We start from the raw sequence: 23,384 nt of genomic DNA, 5'->3' as shown, positions 1-23,384 counted from the left end.
AGACCAAAACAAAGCAATCACCTATCTAACCGAGGTCGTTCTGCATATGATTCGTGAGTGGCATTGTATTACAGAGATTCGTTCGCGCATGACGAAAAAAACTACATCCAGCCGGCTTGAGCTCAATCTACCAAATATAGAATAAATGATTTCATTGCCTGGGTGTTGTACATACTACCTGACGTCTTGTTCTTTAGCCCAAGGATTATGAATGATAAGCTACGGCACCTTCGTGCAAGTCCGTTTTCATTTCTCTTTTTTTTCCCCGAAGCCTGACGGTTCCTACCACGGAGATAACGGCAGTCACTGATAGTGGTTTATGATTATTCCATGCCCTCAAATCGACAGGTTTACTCCCGAGAAGAGCTCGAGATGGTTGCGCAGCTGTGCCGGGCGCACGACGTTGTATGCGTAATGGACGAAGTTTACGAATGGATCGTTTACGATGGCGTCGAGCACGTAAGAATGAGTAAGTTTGTGTACCGCACTGCTTCTCGCCGCTGTGAGCAAGCAATTGCACAGCAAAAAAAAATTGCGGCGGTTTTACCAATGGCCATCCCGAGTAGAATTGCGGAAGCAACGGCGCGGCAATCGCAGCGGCGGCGGCACCTCTGAGTCACCCGCGTAGCGGAGGAATCGGCGGTGGCCCCAGCGCCGCAGCTGTGCGCCGTGTGACGTCACTTCTCCTGGAGAATGCACTGCTGGTACAGAGGCTAGAAGGTTTTCCTAGTGTCGTGAACGGCCGCCGTTTCAAGGGGCCCCTGTGAAACCGGTTTGGATGCACAGCGTAGGTGGCGCTGCAGCTGCCAGGCGTGCGGCTTTTGGCGCGCTATGCAAGCCGCGCCGTTCGCCCAGCCTGTTGGCAAGTGCGCGCGGGCGATTTGTGACATTGAAGGTGATGCCACACATCACGCAATCACATGTGCATCCAAACGCATTCGAAAAAATGCGAGTAAACCTTGCATTTCAGCTGTTCAATCAGGAGGTACTAAAGGGTATTTTCTTTTACCGGGACCATTTGCAAAGGGACAACGTCCGAAACATCGAACCGACAGAACGGTTTGTAAAACTAATGGAAAGACTAATTTTTATAATGTCATCTAGAATCCCATCAAAAGGCCTTCGTGCTGATTCAAGAAGTGCACAGTTTTTTAATGAGTTCATTGTTTTTCTCAAGGAATGGGAGGAACATGCTGCACAGTATGGTGGCGGCTTTTTAAGTGCAGGAACTGCCCTTGAGCTGCGTGTAACGCTGCAAAGCACACTGTCGCTTGTAAAATACCTGACCACGTCGCTGCACTTGTTGACTGCAAACCTAAGCCAAGACAGGATGGAGAAAGTATTTGGGATTGTGCGCCAGTTCTTCGGTTGCAATGATCATCCAACGGGGCAGTTTTTGATAATTATCAACAACCTTTCTTTCTACAGCCTCGCAGAGCCTCCAAAAGAAGCAAACGTACCTGCAGAAGTCGTGACTGCCCTCTTGCAACCATCTGATGTTCCCAAAGAAAAAAATGAACGAATAACTGAACTTGTCGATAATTTACTGGATGGCGGAAACTTGGCTTCTGCTGCAGAGCTGCTCGAGGAGCACAGCAGCCTGAGCGATCATCAGGGCTGTGTAGACAAAAAAAGTGACTGCAGACTAATTTTTTATGTAGCTGGGTATATTGTAAGAAAAATCCTTAAAAGATTTCCTTGCCCCGAATGTGCAACTTGTTTCAGCACTTCGCCTTTGCAAGCCGAGTCAAACAACAATGCCTCACTAACTCGAAATTTTGACCATGGAGGCTTAGTTTATCCATCAAGGCCAATTGAACAGCCCATAGCTAAGCTTGAGGACGCATTTACGGTGTTTTTCAGCCGCAATGAGCTACACGCAGATAGCATGGTCAGCTTTCTGCATTTTCTTCAGGGACGTGAGCTTCAAGGTGTGGGCTGCGCGGAGCATGGACGTCGAATTACGACAGAAGTGGTCAAGTTTTACGCCTTGACTAGGATGCATTTCCTTGTAAAGTCGGTAAACAAAGAGCGCGGCGCGCAGCGAGAAAAGAAAAAGTTGTTGAAAATGAGCCGCTGTCAGTAGCCTCGCACAGGGCACTTCGCACAAAAAAAGGCATTAGTACATTGTTGTCATGGAATCTTGCGTAATAAAGACGTTCCACCCTGCAATTTGTGCCGATTCCTTTTCTCATTTCGGTATCATGTACAAAATGCGTTTTTACGCTTCTTTACGGCGCAGTAGGTGAGGCCCGACGTGACGCTTGCATTTGCTCCTGCCGCGGCACACTGTCGGTGTTACAGCTAGTCCGTGTCGAATCTAAATGAGAAGAGAACCTATGCCAGTGTTTGCACCGTCTTTAACACTTTAACGCCTTGTCAAAGCAGTGATAGCAACCCACACACGATCAACCGACTGAACCAGCGAGCACTACCCATAGGGGCTTCTTGCGCCCGCCCGCCCGCCAGCGGGCGGCAGCGCCATCTGCCTTGAGCATAGCAAGTTATTTCAGCTGCGCCGGCCCGGTCGCGACACTAGGAAAACCTTCTAGCCTCTGTACTGCTGGCGCAGCGGCAACGGCACCTGTGAGTCACCCGCGCAGCTGAGCAGTCGGCGGCGGCTCCGGGCTGCTTTGACGTCACTCACTCCTCGCGCATGCGCAGTTGGGGCTCTCCAGGGATCCGCGAAATTGCTCACACTTAGCTTAGTGTTGCTTCCGCAACAAAGAAAAATGATGATTTTAGTAACGCAAAGCAGCCACAGGCCAGCAGTTGCATAAGCGAAGAGGAATGCTAGGTTTTATTTTAATCGTAAGAAATTGTAAAGATCTTTGTTTGCACTATCGACACGGACAGTAACAGAAACGGCAACAAGCAACTGGTGAGAATGAGACGCAAGAGCACGTCGCGTGCAGTTACCTGCCAACGGAGGGACGGCAGCGAATTTGCCGCTCTTCTGTTTGCATACGTGATTTTGCGTGCGCACATGCGAAAGCATTCATAATTTTTACCAACTTCTCTTCTTACCTGTGGTTTACTAGCGTTCATTTAGACCACAGGTGCCTCGTGAAACTTGGTCGCCGTTAGAAGGCTAGCTGTCTTGTAGAAGATTCAGTGCCGTGGAAATCAGTAAACGGCAAGCACACGGCTGCCAGCCAATCATGAACCACACTAGTTCGAGATGCGCCGTTTGATTTCGTCTCATTATTACTCGATGACTGCTCGAACCTCCTAAAACCTGGAGCATGATGTCGAGGAGACCGAGTACACTCCGTGGATTAGTTTTTTTTTTTCACTTTCCACACCGCAGTTTGCCTGTGTGGTTATTTGATTGCACCGCTAAAGCAATATATGTAATATACTTATATAAAGTTTCGTATGTAATATACTTAAGAAGCTTCTCAGTTCAGAGCTAAGCACATTTCGAGTTCAGGTGCGGGTGTTTCCTCATCGCCTCCATCTAAGACTTAGCATCAGGCAAGAAATACGCCTGGCACCTAATGCGTAAGCTAGAGTAATGTGTTCTGACTACTTATCGATACTGGAATCGACAGCTATAGCTCCTTCATTTTTCCGCCGCGCTAAATTTATGTGTTGGTCACTAGGACTAACAAAGTTTGTCTGCATCTTGCGTGTTTAAGACCTCTACATGCCTTTACACGTGCTATAATGAGCGTTCATATAATCAATGTTAGCATTGGAATAGAAGCTTTATGACGGAATTCACGCGTCCAAAAACTTTACGGGTAATGTACAAGATTTCTAGCACTCTTGCTTCCATGTCCGACGTAAGCAAGGTACACTATGATTGCCTTGTGACGTTACCGGGTTCGACGGGTTCTCCGGGAATTTCACAGAAAGGAAGCGCTTCTTGCTTTAGAGGTTTTCACAGCGACAAAATATGCTGACTATTTTTGTGATGCAAACATTTCTGCAAATTCCTACTTTCATTTCAGACACCCTTCCTGACATGTGGGAAAGGACCATCACCATTGGAAGCGCTGGAAAAGCATTCAGCATTACTGGCTGGAGGGTCAGAGCGCTTCATATCGTCATGCCGTTTCATAAAAGCACGGGCCAAAATCTATGGCGCTTAAGGGATTCAAATTAATCTATATCAAGCAATACGATGTTGTGTCGAAAATGCTTGAACAGATACTGAAGCAAAATATGAAAATTTGAGGACAATGCCGAAAATGAATTCTCAATGGGCAACTACAACGAGATGTAGTCGTAACTTAACGTAATTTTTAGTGGATGATTTTATTTTTCACTTTTTATGACCGCATGCCAAGCCGGCTTGTAAAAACGCGAGTGAATGCGTCTTCATAGTACCCTCATCGGCGAGGTGGTCAGATGCTGTATTTGAAGTGCGCCGTCGCACTGGTTTGACACGAAACCTGGTTCTGCTGGCCACAAAAATTGTTACGAAGGCAAAGATCTCATGGTGAAGTATTTTTTCATTAACGGGAATAGAAAATAAGGGCTGACAGCTACGAACCGTTTAGCGACAACGAGCAAGCGAGGACAGTGGACCATAGCCTCCTATATAATATAGGCGGCTATGAGTGGACGTACCGGTCACACATGCAGGGCTAACACCATCTTGAGCTTTTCTCTCGCATGCTTAAACTACAATGGCACCAACAGTTCACGCTACGTCGGGCGCTGTGCACACGGTTTCACAGGCGGAGTGAAAGGCGAAGGGCAGCTATCGCAGCTCTATCAAGGAGTCATCAGACCATTCGTCACTTTGTGTTGTCCGACCCGATTTGAACATTACCCTAGCGTTTAGATTACCCTAACGGCAACCTCGATAGGACATTACAACAAAAGAAATAACAGCATAGTTAGCGGACGGTTATAAAATACAGAAAATAACTTATCAGTACAACACAAAATCAGTCTAACGTCACAATATCACATGTAACAGACTTATAAAAAGAATAAAATATCAGCATTCCAACAAAAATACCTTCAGCTTAACCTAACTTTTAGCAGTTCAGCTTTCGTTTGCATCAAAATACAGCTGCGTAAGTTTGGTTCCTCACACATTTAAGCATCGAAGAATGACACCTGAAATGTTTACACAGGTGGGCTGGGCCTACGGCCCTCAGCACCTTCTGAAAGCACTGCAGCCTGTCCACCATAGCGGTGTCTACGCATGCAGCACTATCCTGCAGGTAAGACAAAACGAACCGTTCCCGTGCCAGCTCCAGCAAAACGTTTATGTTTTGCAGCAGTTCTGTTCGGAAACCAACAAGACCGGAACACACAGCAAAAATAAATTTATTTTAACCGGGGCCACCTCAAGATTTGGAATGATTTGGAGCACACAGTTGAGCGACTGAAGGTCAAAATGGGATGGAGAGGTGTGCAAACAATACGCCATATAGTACACTTATGGCATGTGTTAAGGCTGAAAAGCCTACCACGTACTAGATCTGCAATTTCTATCGCGACTTGATCACGACCGGCACTGCTGTGTGATACTGACCACCCAGCTTCAGGATGTCGTTTCTGGGCAGAAAACGCTAAGTCGACAGGGACTAAAGATTATGCCGTTATAATCACAAAGTGCATCGGTTCATTTCGCTTCATCCTCTGCCTTTTTTCACCTTTCACCTTCGGCAGGAGGCAGTAGCTGTTGGCCTCGAAAGAGAGATGGAGCGAACAGCAGACCCGTCAGGATACTGGAACGGCCTGTCGAGCTTGCTACAGAAGAAAAGGGACTACTTCTGCGGTTTTCTCAGCTCTATGGGCGTGACTGCCACCGTGCCGCAAGGAAGCTACTTCATCGTCTGCGACTTCTCGGGAATAGGTAAGAAGTGCTGCTGTAGTCTAGCACACTGACTATCTGTGACTATTTTCAGCACCTCTTCAGCTAGGGCTCGCTGATACATGCGATGGAGGGAGCAAAATCGCAAAGCAAACCCGGATGAGTGGAAATGTGGGGTAACCACACAGCACATTTCCTTAACACCAAAATGAGAAGTATTGTGCAGTCATCAGTTTTTCATTGTTCATCTTCTTTTAGTCGTGGTTCTTGTCGTTGCAAATATAAGCAGTACTAGCAGTAGCCATAAATACTATTCCGGCTACGCTTGCCAACATGACCGAAGCAGAAATAAAGCGCCACCTAGATGGACCCACCTTCTGCCAACTCTAGTGTACAGATCAGCGAAGCTGATCTGTTTACTAGGACTGGTCGGCGAAGCTGATCTGTTTACTAGGACTGGTCAGCGAAGCTGATCTGTTCTGATCTGTTCTGATCTGCGGCGGCACAAACAGATCAGAGAAGCTGATCTGTTCGTGCCACCGCAGGTTCGACACCCAGTCCTGGCAATATTTCATTTATTTGTTCAGGGTCAAGGTCAGGGCTTCAGCGATGGACCGGCTTGTGCAACTTTGGTTGTGAAGTATTACTCTCGCTCTAAAACGCCACAGGAAAAAAAAAACAATGTCCCTTACGAGTTCTGAAACGTCTTTCACACTTTTTTGGCTTGGCCAGTCACTGTAAACCTTTTTTTCAGAAAAGAACGGATAAGCAGCATGGTGGCCACGCACTACGCAAGAAATACCACTTGCACCATAGGAAAATGTTGCTAAATGAAGAGAAAACAGAAACAGTAAATAAAACGCGTCCAGTATGACCGCGCCGCGGACACTGCGTGGTTGGAGGGGAAAAAAAGTATTTCGGATTGAAACAAACTCCATGGCCACCAAAAAGTGTGTTATAAATAATATCGTTATTTCGAATCTTGTAGTCCACAGTGCGCTCTCCTGTGTTTTCCCGCTAGCATTCATCACGCATTACTGTCATATACAGTAGCGAACAAAAAGATATAAGGTTTCAGTTTTCCTAATTTATCATTTTTTAGCGCACTAAAATTTGCGCACGAGTTTGGTGGGACGACAATATAAGACTTTTTGCACTATAGCAACCAATGTTTATCATCGTATTAGCGACCAGTTGTTCGCAAAGCAAATTTATGGAACGACTGTTTTCTGCGCTGCATGAAGGTATCGGTGATTATAAAGTTATTACAAAATGAAGCAACAATTTCAAGAATGCCTTTTCATAATAACATAATGCATCAATACTTCACACGTAAGTCTTTTCCGGCGATCACTGCTTGATACCGCCAAACCATTAGGTCCAGGAAGCTGTCAGTGTCAGTGGGGAACCCACTCTTGCAGCAGCTTCTAGACTTTTTGATAGGCGCTGCTGGCTTTTTTGTGGCCCAGACGGCACATTCCACTTATCGAAATATGTTAAATTGAAATAATCTCGGTAAGATAGCTTGACCACTCAATAAGGTCCACCGCCTTCTTCTTCATCCAATATTTAACTAATGTAGAAAAGTGCTTCAAGTCGTATTTCTTTTGAAACACATACTGAAATCCCAGATTCTTCCGTGCCTATGGAAGCATAACTTTTTCATGAATGCCCTGATCAACGTCTTCGTTCATGGTACCTTGAATTCAGTCAAGGAGGCAAACTCCACGAGCGTAGAGTCAGCCCTGCGCCATTACATTCCTACTTCTGCGGTTTAACGTGGTAAGCTGACAATGAGGTTCACAAGTTCCGTTTGGGCCGACGTATACAACGGAATCCCATCATTTCCGCACGACAAGAACTTCGATTCATCCACACCGGGTGTTCCTCTACCTACATTATCCTGGTTAATCAATTCCTTTGACAGATGGGCTGGGTTTGAGCTTGGCTCCTTTCGTTTAGTTCAGCACATTGCACATGACGTCTCACAGTCCATGGAGTTACTGTGGAGCCTCATAGCAGAGTCAAATCTTCTGAGATCTCGGTTACAGTCAGTCTAGAGTTTTTAGGCTCGCGCGAATAATGTCTTTCTCAACCGCAAGGTTGGTCGTTCTGGCATGTCTTCTTTGAAGATTGAGAAACCCAACTTCCTCTGAACCTATATCTCTTCAAAACTTGTGAAGGCGTGGACGCGCTACTCGGAAATCCAGTGCAATTTGTTGGCGTTTCATCACATAGTTGCTGCCACAGATAACAGTTGTTTGACGAGTCCTGATGGTGTTATGCTAACCCCACACTCCACCCGTTGCTTATAAAAATATGCAGCAATACAAGTAACTGCACACAAATGTCACTTGAAAATGACAGCAAGTTAATAATAATATAGAACAGACGGAAAATGAACGTGCGAAAAGCGCCCATGAAAAGGGAAAAAATGAAAACGGACTAAAGGCAAACAGTTACGCCCCCCAAAAGAGGGCAGTATTGTATCACATTATATTCAGAAATACAAATAGGTTTTTTTTATATCGTGATATTTTGAATTCATGCCAAAAAATTTTGAAAACATCTAATCTTTTTGTTCTCTAGCTACTGTACAGGTGGCTTCTAACATGCAACACATTTGCGTCTTGCAATAAATTGTAAAAAACTCCATGTAGTTCGTCTAAACTGTGGCAGCCAATGTTCAGTTTTTACACAAATAGTGATATATTGTCCTTGTGGAGGTATGGCTTCATTCATGTTCATTTGGTTTGGAGCAAATAAGCGTGTTTTCTTCACCTATATGTTTCTTGCTTTTAAAACGTGGTGATCCCTATGTGAAGTGCTGGCTTTATCGGTAAAGCTCCACCTTCTGCCAGGATCTAAAATGTAATTTCTACTCTTTTGGCAGAGTTTTGGCAGAGTCGGAAGCTTGACGAGAATCCACCAGAGCCCCAGAGCAGTCTTACTGAAAGCTCTAAAAGTAGTCCCCTTACAATAGGAATGTCATTTTTTCGTGAGCACATATGTATCAGTTGCTGCGGGATGACTCATTGTTATTCTGGCGTTTTTGTGCTCTCCGAGTCATACATGTTTGTTTGCAAAACGTCATAGCACCTTCGCCGATTCTGTCTTCCCAGCTGACTGCCGGTGTCTGAAGTACTGCGTTGCATGCATGATGACCCGCATGCATGATGACACATCAATCGGGTGCACAGACCTGAAAACCGAAATACTTTGTGAATATGAAGTGAGCGCAAAATGAAGCGAGAATTTATCCTTGCGAATGGCGAGGCACGATCCCACATCCACACAAAATAAGCAAATAAACAGCGAGAGCTGCCGCAAAAGACGCCACTGTAGGCGACAGCGACGATGTGCACCGTGGAGAAGCCGAAACGAGCTCCTGCGTCACGCTAGAGATCGAACAAAAGTTGGCTGAAGCACCACGGTCCTGATAGTTCATACAAAAATGGCGCTCCCCGCTTTAATACCACCTCTCCGTCGTCTGTTAGCTGCACTAGCGCAACCAGCGCAAAAATGCCCCAACTACTCTGGCTGCCCGCGCGCAGCCCAAAACCGCCCTGCCAGAGAAAAAATGAACGCGTTCTGGCCAGCCACCGGAAGTGGGCGAAGTAATCCGATAAAAAACGAATGTCTAGCTCCGCGCTCTGGTAACCCGCGGGAAGCTGGAAGTGGATAATCGAAGAGGGACAGTAATATACGCGCAGATCACTCTTAAGAAAAAAACTTAAAGGCATCAATCCTCGCCGAAAGCCTCTCGTTAACTAAGTGGGGGACTTTGCGGTGAGCACTTAGCCATTTATGGCGCTAGCTCACTAGAAATTATACCGTATACAGCAGCGTAATACGAAAATATGAAGCTGGTTTAGACATGTTTCTTGGTACTTTCTAAGCGAGTGACATCAAGAAATGCTTTGCGATGAGTATTGATTGACCTCAACTGTGTTTTCTCGCAAAACATTTAAGGAAGTCTTCAATAACGTGTCTGTATTTGTCTTTGAAGCTTCCAAGTTGAAGTTAGAAGACACTGAGCCCAGGCATTTGCAGTTCTGCTATTGGCTGCACCAGACAAAGGTTTTTATCTTCTATTTTGTTTCTCGCTTCGTTTCTTTATTTCATTGCATTTTTTTTTTCTTAAGCAACAACTAAATAGCACAAAAAGTCGCTTATAAGGGCGTACAGCTCTTTTGTAATTTTTAGCATGCTCTGAAATATTCTGTACCATGAAGTCGTCATAATATCGACGTAATTTTATCACCTTTACAACTTCCCGGTGAGAATTTTACCAGTGATGATAACGTCTTTCCACAATGCTCGCATAATCGATGCAGAAGAGCTGTTCAACAGGGGGAAGGGGCACAAGAGAGTGTGGGAGGAAGAGAGGCAACACTCAAGCTCCGCCATTAAGGGTATTACACGACAGCGGTTCCTTTTGCCCGTGTAGACACGCACACAGTTTACTCTTTCACGATCACAATCATTATGTCAGATACCACACGACATGCATATAACGCCTATGTAGCCTATATAGCCGTATGGATGTCTCTATGATCTGTTGTAATCTGTCAAAACAGGCAATAAAGACAAAAAAAAAGTGTCTGCATGTCCTAATGGTAGCGTGTCTGACTCGTGAGTAGTAACCCAAGTATCAGGGGTTCGATTCCCGGCCATTCCAATTTTCTTTTAAGCGCGATTCATTTCCTATATATACTTAAATATCCTTTGTATCGCTTGAGTCCTGTTGCGAGCTTCTAATCACCATCGTTCTATTGTTTTGATTTGGAAATCCGCCGCTTGAATGTGAATTTGTGTGCCAATTTTTCTGTCACAACTACTACGACGGCAGCGCCAACGGCGGATTTCCTTCAGAAAGGGAGCTTTATGATGTCGCGTGAAACTTAAATTTTCTGCGTTCCTGACGGATTTTTCTCGTGTGGCTCTTCTACCAGAGTCAAGGGTACGGGGTAAAGGAACGAGTGCTCGGAACCAACGTCTCTCCCGTGCACTGTCGTATGTGCCCTTCCTTGCATTGGCTTGAAGAAAGAAACAGCTCAAATAGAATATCTACCTCCCTAACTGTCTCCTAAAACATTATTAGGCGGCTCATAGCCTCAGCAAATGAAAACTGCGAAAATCACAAGGAAACAATACCGAAATGGGCACGACGGGGCCAAGGTGCTCTTTTCTTAATTTGTTTCGGCAAGTCTCCAAGAAGTCAACGTTAGAGCTGGAACTATCAGAATAAAACTTGACATGCAATTAGGTGCAGAATAAATAAAGTGCGAGTATAAAACCGGTGTGTTCGCTATGAAAGAAAAGAAAACGGCATTTCCTACGCGTTTTTTCTTTGCCACTTTTTTGTTCTTGCGCAGCAAAAGGAAGAGTATGATAGTGACTGCAGCGATGCGCAAACTTTCCAGAAGCTGAAGAGTTTTCCCGGAAGTTCCTTCTTTAGCGACCGCCAAAAGCCCTTCGCCCAGTATATGGTACGATTTTGCTTTGCCAAGGTAAGTACTGACAATGCCGCTTGATATACAGCATCAGTCGTGAAAGCCATCGAAATTCTAAGATGGTTGTCAAATATGGTGACCCACCTTCAGCTTGTTCCTGAGCTGCCACTTTCTTTCCTTTAACGCATTCTGGTACCGTTAGATTGCGTTAGTGTTGAGCGGCACTTGAAGGTGCACTGAAGAGGAATCTGAACTCGTCTTTTTGCCGCGGGAACTCGATCTACACGTTCCTAGCATTCTTAGAAACTTCGATCTATTGCCCTGTGTGGCTGATTATCCTAATTAAATCGAATTAACGTCCGGCTCCCGCTTTTTTTTTTTAATTTTCCCTCGTACGGGGGGCGGAGTCGACCAACGCGTGGAGTGCCTTGCAGCCAGCTCCGTAGAGGCTTTGCTTTCGCTTTATTTTGTTTTTTTAGGTTTCCGTGAATAAATAGTTTCATTCGAAGATAATATAGCCGCGAAATAAGCCCGCAAAAATAAAAATACGCGCGGACTATTTGCTTCTACGGACTACTACGTATTACTCCGCCGATGGCAGAGCGGCAAGCCGCCGCGGGACTGGCTGAAAGGCACTCCACGCGTTGGTCGACTCCGCCCACCGTACGAGGGAGAATTAAAAAAAAAAAAAGGCGGGAGCCGGACGTTAATTCGATTTAATTAGGAAAATCAGCCACACAGGGCAATAAATCGAATTTTCTAAGAATGCTCGGAATGTGCAGATTGAGTTCCCGCGGCAAAAAGACGAGTTCAAATTCCTCTTCAGTGCACCTTCAAGTATAACGCTCCGCGAGCGCACAAGCCTATATCTCCAATCGAGCTGCAGCATGCCGCGAAGCCACTTCTGCAGAATCTCGAGTGAAATCCCCTCCACAATAGGTTTCGTGTACCTCCTTACCCCTGATCTGTATAACGAACTGCGTTAGTTTCTGAAGTGCAACCAGAGAATCCAGAAAAGAACGACAGCGCTTTTTGTGCACCACTGAGGCGCCGAGTACGATACGTGGAAGAAATTCTTAATATTGCTTCTACAAAATTACATTGCGGTTCATATATTCTTTCACTGTTTCTCAAAACGCGCGATTACGCTCCGCGTGGCCTGCTTCCAAAAGTCCACGATTTGTCTTTTCAAGGAGCGTGGATCTAGAAGGACAGCGCAATAAAATCAAGGCGGAAGGTTAATGTGCAGCGCCAACTGCTGTCCTATCCTGGTTAGATTAGCCAATGAGCTTCGGCAAGGTAAGGAAACGAGCAGATCGCTGAGGGGAAAACGGGGGGGGGGGGGGCAATAAGAAGGAAGGTCCCCCATCCCGATGGCTAAAAAACGCGGTCATTATATATTTGCCGTTGCCCGGTCATTTTATATTTAGTTCTTTTTTACAGCCCACTCTATGTTTTGTTGGTTATACGGTTATACAAAAGTTCCGTAGCAGGAGTACTATTTTCAATATTTACTTTTAAATGCTTCATTATAACTTCTTTTGTTTGGGGGGGGGGGGAGGGGGGGGCATTCTGTTTGCGTAGTACGGTTGTCGTGTAGCTGTTTGGAGTATTTTCCATCTCCATTGTGCTCGCCTTACTACCGCGTAAATAGTCTGCGCAATTGCGTAGAGTGGGGAGGAAGTTAGTTTGCCTGCTTAAAATTTTTACGTAACTTTATTATGTGGCCTTATCAGGAGAAGAAATGACCTTAGTTTGATCAAGGATCAGCTTTCTGAAAATGGCTCTTCTAGCTTTGTATGGTCAAGTCGGCGTTCTGAAGATGACAACCGATGGGTGGAGCGCATGCTATTTGAGCTGCTGAGCGAGGCTAGTAAATTATGCGATAAAACGGGTACCTCGAATTATCCACTGTTGCATTATGAAGCCTATATAGCTTTTGAAGTCAAGGCTGGGTCAAGTAGTTCGTTTTGATGATTTTTTTTTTGTTCTTTAAGGACGACTCAACTCTTCAGAAAGCCACTGAAATCCTGATGGAACTGAAAGCAGCGTTGAAAAATGCAACAGACGGAGGGTCTCTAACAGCAAAATTTGGTTCAGCCAACTCATGCGTCACAAATGATGAATAAAGAATATACAGGCAACCTGGTCTTGTGAACTGCCTTCCTGACTTGCAGTTACATGCAAGAGCATTCTCGCAAACAACACAAAACGGTGCCATGAAACAGCAAAAGGATAACTTGTGAAAATATATGACTATTTTTTTCTTTTCAGGTTATAAGGGGTATACTGGATTCATCATGATACCACCTTACAGGAGACGCGCATAGAGAGGCGTTCTGCGCACCACTATTCCCAACGTGACCAACACAAAGACATGATTTTAAGGCGAAAGCCTTTAATGCCTCATCGTTGTAAGCAGCAGTTGTCGACAGAAAATGTCAAGCTTTTCAATTGGTCGAAATGGCCGTGACGTCACAGTGCGCGAATTTCAAACGGGCCAATTGTACTTTGCCTAGTAACCATCCAACCAATTGAAGGAATCGTATAGTGATGCTCCAAGTAAGTGAGACTGAGCTTAGTTAATTGCTTAATTACCCAATTATCCGAATTCACTTTTCTAGTCAGACCATATAAATAAATAAAACTGAGTAGGAAATTGGTCGGGCTCGGGAATCGAACCCCGGTCTTCGGCGTGCGAGACGAGTATGCTATCCACTCCGCCATGCCAGCTCGATGGTTTGGAATGAACAAAGGCGCGTGTAGTGAATACGGTGTCTTCGCTCACTCTCATCCTCCTCCCTTCCCTTCCGGAGAGGTTTAGGTGTCCACCGAGATATGAGAGACAGATACATTTCCTTTCCTCAAAAACCAATTTACCGATGAGCGAGGCGTAGAACCGAATGGGCAATGGCGTTCTATGGACACCCTGGCAGCGTTGCAAGATGCTGTCGCGTTCCACTCTTAGAGACGAAGCTTAACATCTTAACCACACATCAGTGACCATACTTTAGGTAAAAAAAGTGCCCCCCTGAATTTTGACGGGTGTTCACCGAGATATGTGAGACAGTTACTGCGTAATTTCCTTTCCTCAAATACAATCTTCATTTCCTTCATTACGGGCCCTCTCTGTCTTCTTTCACTCCCACTTCCTCCCTTTCTCTACGGTGCGGTTCAGGTGTCCACCGAGATGACAGAGAATTACTGCGCCATTTCCTTTCCTCAAAAAGCGTTGCGTTCAAAGGGGAAGGCATCGCGCCGAACGGGTGGTGGCGTTCCGTGGACTCCCTGGCAGCGCTACAACACGCTGTCGCGTTCCACTCCTAAAGGCGAAGCTTAAGCGTCATTAATTAGCAGTTAATTAGTATTCAGGCATTAATCAGTAATTAACCATTCATTAGTGATCTGTCATCACTTAGTAATTAGTACTCAATTATATGTGACGCCACCAGTGCCACAGAAGCAGCGAAAGTGGTTCGGAAAACGCTTTCGCCTCTACGCACTTTAGACATTCAAAGTGCCCCTGAATTTTTTATGCGTCTGCACTGCTAAAATACTCCCTAATAATCCTTAAGGATTCAGGGTTCAACCAGGTAAAAGACTTCTTGCTACAAGCTGGAGTGAAGGTACAGGTATTTCTAAGGACGAGTATACTGAACATAGCCATGCCCAGCATGCCAGGGCAACCTTCTTTGTTTCCTTTTCCCTCAAGAACAGGCAACGAATACAAGATTCAGTGAGGGGCTTGAGGCACAGACGGGCAAGTTCACGGCATGCAGTCAGCCCCCCACCATTACGTGCAAAGAAAGGGCCTCTTAGAGGAACGGGACAACACGGTGCCATTCATGGCTGCTAAGACGGCGCATGTGGCAGAGTGCACAAAGCAGGGCACAACTGACAACGTTTTCGTGCAGTAGATTCGCGGCGTGTGGATGTGGCAATGAATGGCGTGAAACGTCAAAGACAGCTCCAACGACGAGGGTAAAAAATGCAAAGCACTAGTATACCAAGACCTTCACATAATGCTAACGGGGCCATGGCTTTGCTCAGCCATGGTTATACGCTCCTGAGACCCTCTTTATAAGCCATACGCTAAGCAGCTCACGCAGTATCATATTACCAGAAGTGAAGAAACAAGATAGAACATTCGGGAGCATAAATGTATGGCGCGGAGCCCGAAACCGCGGTAGGTGAGCCTAATATGATGAGGCCTTTTTATACTGCAGTGCATGAACGGGGCGTCGAACACAGAGTCGGGTGGACAGAAATAGCTTGCTTTAATTACGTTGTATGTATTTCGCAGCAAGCGTACGCACGCACGGCACGAAGACGATCACACTTCAAGGTTGTTCAGACCTCTTGAATATGAACAGACTCTAAAAATCCGGCTCCAGAAGCTGTGCTACCTAAAGATACTTCGTTTTAAAACATAGCGCCCTTTGCATTTTCTGAACATGCTAGTGGTGCTTTGCAATCAGATAACTGCTCGCTGCTTCCGAAGGCATTCTGATCCAATTTGTCCGTGACGCCGGCAGTACCGAACCAAGGGTCTGCTTTTGGCAGCATTCGTGCGTATAAGCCACGGCTGTGTAGCGAGCTCTGAGTTCTGAGTATCTCCAAATCAAACGACTCTCAAGCTGCCAGTCAAAACGACACTGGCACTACAACAACCCTGGATAAATTGTAACATCAGCGTCAAATGAACCGCGAACAAAACAACGGAAACACGAGCAGAGTCAATCAAGATCTGGAGGAGACACTTAAGCCGAATTTCGATGAAGGCGAAATTATAGAGGCCCGTGTGCTGTGCGATGTCAGTGCACGTTAAAGAACTCCAGGTGGTCGAAATTTCCGGAGCCCTCCACTATGGCGTCCCTCATAGCCTGAGTTGCTTTGGGACTTTAAGGCCGGTTCACATGCAAGCGACTGAGCGATTGAGCGGCGCGTCGCTGCGAAAATTTCCAACTTGTTGAAACCTCGCCGCTCGTCGCAGCGACGACCCAAAACAGGTTTTTCCGTCGCGGCGGCATAATTCGCTACCATATTCGCTTGCATGTGAAACAGGCTTTAAACCCCAATAAACGAACCAACCAAACTTAAGCTCTACCTGAAGGATATGATGCGATAGCGTTAGTGGGTTAATGCCCATACGTGCGGAGTTGGTCATACATTCATAGATCCCTGGGAGTCCTCATACCACTCCTGGCGCAGTGGCGCAGCGATTACGTGCTGCCCTGATGCCATCGGTGGGGCTTGTGAGACCTAGGTTGCTCTTCCCGAGCAACCTCTCTCGAGGAGTCGAGCAACCTCTCGCGAGGACTCTTTAACTGCCACCTGCCACGTTGTTCAGTTTTCTCACAATCCGATGGGCAGGTTGTGATGACGTCAAAAAGTCACGCGATCTAGGTGGCCCACCTAAGTTGCCGGAGCGGCCGGAGCAACCGGCCGCTCCAGCGCGGCGCCGCCACACCGATTCCAACGCCGGCGCCGGGCAATTTTTTCCGACGTGGGGGTACTAACGCTCGCGCGTTAAAATAGCTGCTGGAGAGGAAAGCTCCACAGAGACACTTAAGACTGCTTACGTGTCGGAATGCGAAAGCGTTACTGTCCCTGGATGCATTGTTTACACGTAATGTTTAGGCTTGCATTAAAGTTCTTTTCTACTGTTCATGTGTTTGCGCATCGGTTGAGCTCCATACCGCAAACGTTCTGACCCTCTCGCTGCACGGCGATGAAGTTGGCCGAGTTTGCTTGTCGTCGACGCATTACGTCGACGTTTCGTTGCAGCTTGCAATTTGATAGAAGCCCACCCGATTCCATTCCAATCGCATTGCATTCTTTCTTTTTTTTTTTTTGGCGGGGGGCGGGGGGGGGGGGGGGGCGGAGGGGGGTAATTGTATGAACTGCTGCGATAATTTATTCTTAAGACACCAAGACCGAACGCATATCAAGAAGCCGAGTTGCTGACAGGGTAAAATGTCATCGGCAACGGCAAACACTATTGCACTTCGCTCATTTAGCATCGACTGCCCTAAAGAACATATGGCAACACGTATCCCGCTGTCTGAAGTAGGCCTGATTACACCACTACAATACTTTGCTACTTTCAGTATAAACGGACCAAAAGAGAAAGGGGTAAGAAGTGAGGTCAGCCAAGTCACCTCTCCTTAAGCTACAAATCATTTGTGAAAAATAAAAAAATATCGACTGATTATTTTGCTAAAAAGCATCACCTGAGCGTTTTTACCCGCACAAATCTTTCTAAATACTCGTTGTTGTTTTTTTCGGAAGTTGTTGCTGACTGGCATGCTGTTCCTGCCAGCATTCATGTGTGAGAATGTTCCTGGGGTCGTGACCACCCAGCTCCTTCGAAATACTCTATTTTAAAAACTTTTCTCTCTGTCTCTCTCTCTCTTTTGCATAAAATGTCACCGTGCATGGCTCCAGAAATTGATGCTTATTTTGTGTATTTATAATTTAGTTTCGTGTAAATCACCTGGTGCTGATTTGAAAGTATGTATTATTTTTTTTTTGTTTAGCACTTGCACCCTTTCTTTGCTTTTCTGTTGAACCTAAATGTATTCTGTGTAAACTGTCCACCACTGCTTTTACCAATCTGTGGCCCTGCAGTAATTTCTAGTTTGGGAAATAAAATACTAAAGTAGCTAACTACTTCTGCGCTAACGTCTTTTACGCTGTTCCCTCTAGTTTGTTTCAAGCTGAAAAGGTTGGCCAATGAAAATGTCCAATATCAAATGCACAGCTATGCAGTGGCGCTAATAATTACTGCGGCAATGGCGGGGTGTGTTTTTATGCGATACTCTCTGCTGTAGATCAGTGGCTGTGTACTTCAGCTGCTGAGCACGAGGTCAATGGGTTCATCCCCGGCACCATCGACTGCATTTCGATGGAGCGGAGTGCGATGACGCCCATGCACTGAGATTTTCATGCACGTGGAAAAACACCAGGTGGTCGAAATTAACCCGGACCCCTCCGTTAACTGCTCCTTCTGCTTCGGCACGTGAAGACTCATTGTTATCGTACTATCATATCATGGCGGCTCACTAGGCGTATTAAGGCTTTTACGTTACCCTCTAAGGACTCTGATGTAACGCAGTAGTACTAGATGTGATCCATGAAGTCACGTTGACTAGAAACGAATGGCTTCGCTCTGGTTAACTAAAGCGATGCATAGCATCACAAGTGTGGATTGGCCGGAAATTCACCTCACTGCACGCATAGAATTCCCAACGGTAGCGTAGTAGGCTGTGTCCAGCTTTTCTTCAATGGTGCCCACTGGGCCCCGGCAGTGCGGGTGCCCATTAAGAAATCCTACGCACGGGGATCCCATTACGCGCGTCATCCGGCAACACGATAGATAAAAGCGAGAGTATAAGAGGCACGCTTTATCGTGCCCAAGCCGCGATGACGTGGGTGCGTCCGTCCGGCGGGAGCCACTTCGGTCGGTCACTCCTCACCGCGCAGGAGCAAGAAAAAAAAAAAACTGGTAGGCGGCGAGCGGCACGTCGCCGAGGTGGAGTTTTTCTTAATGAGGTCTCCGCTCGAGAGCAAAGGCGCTCCCGTCTCCACCACTTCCTTCCTTCGCCCGCCCCGGGAATGCTGGCCTACGCGACGGCGTCAAAGGTCCTGGGAACTCGCCCGCGGCCATCGCGCCCGCTCGTGTGTTGCGTGGACCGCATGATCATGACCCTCCTTGCTCGAGCACTGCGCCCTGCCCTCGGACGGAAGCGCGACCTTCCCTGCAAACGCATACGAAAAACCATTCCCCCTCCTCCCTCTGCATCCCGCTTACCCGACGTCGGCTCTTCAGCCTTCGTCCTTCTGTTCTTTTGGTATCAGTTGCACGTAAAGCAAGACAGGCTGCGCTGATATAGCGCGCAAGGCAAACGGAGGTCAGGGAAATGAGAGCGAGAAGGGGCGAAAGTGACCGGGCAATCTCGTTTGCCCAGCCGATGGCGAAAACGGAGCTATACGCGGCGAAGGGGCACGAATCCGCACCACTCGAATTGACACCGGAAGCGGGTCGCGAAAGAGCGCTCTGCCCGTATTTGCGACCGTGGGATGTTGTTTGGGGAGACTAAAACTACAGTACTTTTGATGCGCTTTTCGAGCCAGGCTGGATCCGTGACCAGCGTGCTAACGGCAACTTGCAGTGAAGTGCAGCTTACACGTTCATGGCGACGCGCTGCACTGTTACGCTTGCGCAGTCTGCGCATGAATAGCACCGGCTTATTCCAAGGGATGCTATTAAGCTAGTATTTGCATGATCTTCGTCCGACTGGCAGGTATTGCGTATTTTGCGCCTTATGAAATGAGTGGAAAGATAAATCAAATTAAAGTGGGTGGCGTACGTGTCCGCGACTTTAATGCGATCACGACTTTTTTTCTTTTCGCGAGTGCTGAAATCAACTTGATTTCTCGAACGTTCAGAATTCACCGCAGCTGCGTGCGCCTGAGGACCGCTCTTTTGATGCAACGCCGCACTACTTTTAAGTTACTCGATGCACATTAGTTCTAATGTTCTGCATCCAACGCCTCGGCGGTTTTTCCCGTGCTAAGAAATAATGCTTCACTGCGCCATCATAGGACCGAAATATTAAGACGACTGCCTTCCAGTTTTCAGACCCTCCATTTCGGTATTAATGTTTCCCTTCCGCAATGAGCCTTAACATAATGTTGCGTTATTCTTCAGCAACATTTTGCCAAAAAACGATAAGTCGCATATTCGTAAAACATGAACACGCGTCAGAGTCAGATTTCAAGTTATTGAAAAGTTTGCAATGTGGGATGGCTTGCAGATGGCTTGCAATCGTGTTAATTTCTTTTTTACACATACTTGCGAAGGAAAATCTTAAAGCTTTAATAATACGTGGCATGCAAGATAAGGCATAGTGGACCGCCTACTAATGGCATGGTATCGGCGCCCAGATTATGGAATATCTCTTGCCAGTGGCCGCGGCGTCTTCCTGTCCAACATTTCATGCGAGCTCTTCTTGAATAACGTAAGGTTTTGAAGCGGAAGAATGAAGACTAGATTGTGCCTGAGATGTTTTTGCACTGTTGAGTCATCTAACCGCACCCCTTTTTTTGTCTTTTATAAATATATAGGTTGGGTTTACTAGTTCAAAAGCAATAAAAAAAGACTAATTGGTGACACATACCTACATGCACAAAAGGAGCCTAAATGTTTAATGCCTTACCACAGCCTTTCAATTTCGTGATTGTAGAGCACATCAGTTTCATTGCCGCATTCTTTTAATTCTATATAAAAGTACCTATGGGGCGCTCTGGGGAAGCCCACACGTTACGATCAAAAGTATTTTAAAATAAGTATACAGCACTAAGGTATACATTCCACCTACTGCCCATGCACACATTTCCACGAAGAGCAGAAAGCTACAAACTTCATATCACAATACCTGGTACCCGCCATGGTGGCTCAGTTGCTTTTGCGTTCGGCTGCTGACCACAAGGTCGAGGGTTCGATCCTGACCGCGGTAGCTTTATTTGTATAGCGGTGAAATATGAAAAGAGAGAGAGAGAGACTCTTTAATGAAGAGCAGAGAATTTAGCCGGCGTTTTAAAAATCGCTGGCATGCTACTCTGCGTAGGGAGGGGAATTTGGGAGATAAAGACAGAAGGAGAGCAGAGTGGAAGAGGTAAAAAAAAACGAAGATAAAATGCGGCCATGAAATGGGTACTAAGGATGCAATGGCGAGTATTGATGTAACCTATGGAGTGATGGAGTGCATAGTCCGTCAAATGGGCTGACGAAGTTCACTGCATGAAGAATGCATGAAGGTGACGTGCAAGTGAATTTAAAGCTTATCGAGATGTCCAATGTCTTTTAAATATGTGAATAGAAAAGTCATTGCAAGTCTCTGTTGCCTAAGGCAGGCTAAGGGACCTAAAACTTTGTCCATTGTAAGGGGCACTGAGCAGAGCTTCTGCATGCAATGTTCATAGTACGCACGCTCGTTAGCATATGCAGGGCACTCAAGCAAGATATGCTCCACAGTTTCTATCGCGGCACAGTTGTCACAGTGCGGACTGTCCATTTGTCTAAAACGGTATCGTAAGCCGTTTGTATATGCAGCATTAAGACGAAGTCGATGATAAAGTGTTTCCAGATGTCGAGGAATTCTGGGTGAGAGTCTTGATCTAAGATGTGGGTCGACTGAGTGAAGAAATTGGTACTGATATGTCGGCAAACTCCAAAGCCGATACATTTCTTCGGAAGCAAAACTTTTGGCCACCTGGGACGCATCAGATTTCGTAAAAAAAGTTCTAATGTATCTCCGATGTTGATGGCCCTTACGGGCCGCTTCATCTGCTTTTTCATTAGCCTGAATGCCACAGTGAGCAGGTACCCACTGAAATGTTATGCAGTGGCCTGCGGCAATAGCTAAATGATGTAGATATCCGATGTCCAGGGAAACTGGCTGGTGATTCGTTTTCTTCAGCAGGTTGGCCAGGATCTGGAGAGATGCTTTCGAATCGGTGAAGATAACCCAACGGTCGGCGGTTCGGCGCAGGATGTAAGAAACAGCTTCCTTAATGCCGTGAAGCTCAGCTGTCGTAGAGGATGTCCTCCGCTGCAGCCGGTAAGAAAGTGCATGGCCTGTTGAGGGCACATAAAGGCCACATGAAGAGCGCTCCTGTGCTTTGCGGTTCTAGCGCACGTTGAACAACCCCAGGTGGCCTAAGTTAATACCTACCCCTCCACTACGGAGTTGATTGCCCATGAGTCATTTCGGGGCGTCAAATCTCCACAATTTACAAAACCTCGATATATTTATTACCAGGCTGCAGTTGCTGGATTCAACCCTTTCCTTACTGTGGCAAAACAGACAGTTCCATGCTGGTGAGTGTCGAAAAATTGTTCAAAACACTAAATATTTCGCTTTATTGCAACAACTCATAGTGTAGAAATGAAGCTGTCTTCATAAATAAACAAACAAAAATTGCGTATGTATTGTTGGCGAAGAAAACAAAACTTTAAAGACGCTAAAGAGTAAAAAAAATCACAAATACATGACTAGTATAATAAGCCAGAAAATGTGAGAATATAGAGTCGAGAACATACGGTTTATGTGTTGCTTTGTCAGAAACTAGCATTTTACAGAACTCTTCATGCTATACTTCCTCATCAATAAAAAAAAATTCAATCGCTAATGGTTGAAATGCGGGCCACTTGGTACATTGTAAATTGAAAAAAAAAAAAAACAGTCACAAAAGACAGGGGACAAGAGAAGGAGCGTTCACGCCACAGCGACTGTCGTTGTGGCGTGAACGCTCCTCCTCTTGTCCCTTGTCTTTTGTGACTGGTTATTATCAGTTTTCAACCGCTAGCGCGAACAGTCTTCGGCTACTCCGCAGTGCAGTGCCAAGATCGAACTCGGGCTGTCATAAAGAAAACTTGATCCACTACGCTGCTGGTGGCACGGAATCGTTCAAAAACTTCCTCGGAACCTTAAGAGGGGCTCGGAAAGGAGCGAATCTCCTCGGCGGTGGCTAAAACGAAAGTTATTGACGGACACTTCTGTCGATAGCCCGTGCAGGGCGGAGCGGACATCTCTGTTCGAGCTGAAATCAGACGAATGAACGTCATCTTTTCGCGCGCAACTGTCGCTTGCATATCCAGAGTCAAGGGACGCTTTTGCTGACAGGCGAGAACGCCGCCTTTGCTGAGCAGGATCGATGCGGGACGAGGGCGCCACCGTGGATGCCATGCTCGCCGTGATTGCTCCTTGCTGAGAGGTTTCGCGGAGAGTCTATAAATACTCCTCCATTTAACCCCCCCCCCCCCCCCCCTAAAAAAAAAAAACGTATCCGAAACCGACGTACATTTTTTCTGCCACACACTGGATGTGGTTAGTGTCCAGGAACAGCCCGAATCACGCCGAACGGGCCGTTTCGCGGCATCGTTCAAATGCAACGATTCGAACTGATGCGACGAGGAAACAGTTAAGAACCGACTGATGTAATGGTTCTATGAGCTCAGAGCCATCTGCAGCTGTTTTGCTGTCACCAAACTCAAGATGCTAGAGGTGGCTTCAGCGCATTTGGATTTTTATTGCTCACCGAGCTAAAGTTTTCTGGTGTCGCTGTTATGAACGGGGTGCGCG

At 46.3% G+C, this 23,384-nt stretch overlaps 1 protein-coding gene across 1 annotated transcript in view; it reads left to right on the top strand.

The window, feature by feature from the left end:
• Positions 1-352: 352 nt before the first annotated feature.
• Positions 353-23,384, top strand: part of LOC149352832 (kynurenine aminotransferase-like) — a 47,790-nt gene continuing 24,758 nt past the window's right edge. Inside the window, exons 1-6 of the mRNA XM_089575727.1 lie at positions 353-469; positions 3,957-4,033; positions 5,094-5,183; positions 5,635-5,821; positions 9,789-9,859; positions 11,206-11,292. Of these exons, the coding sequence (XP_089431853.1) occupies positions 373-469; positions 3,957-4,033; positions 5,094-5,183; positions 5,635-5,821; positions 9,789-9,859; positions 11,206-11,292 (609 nt within the window). The 5' untranslated portion in view covers positions 353-372. The remainder of the gene's footprint in view (positions 470-3,956; positions 4,034-5,093; positions 5,184-5,634; positions 5,822-9,788; positions 9,860-11,205; positions 11,293-23,384) is intronic.

This window comes from Amblyomma mixtum, chromosome 3, assembly GCF_055824585.1.
Source record: "Amblyomma mixtum isolate Tamu chromosome 3, ASM5582458v1, whole genome shotgun sequence".
In the NCBI taxonomy this organism is placed as follows: Eukaryota; Metazoa; Arthropoda; class Arachnida; order Ixodida; family Ixodidae; genus Amblyomma; species Amblyomma mixtum.
This window is presented reverse-complemented; position numbering and strand designations above follow the sequence as displayed.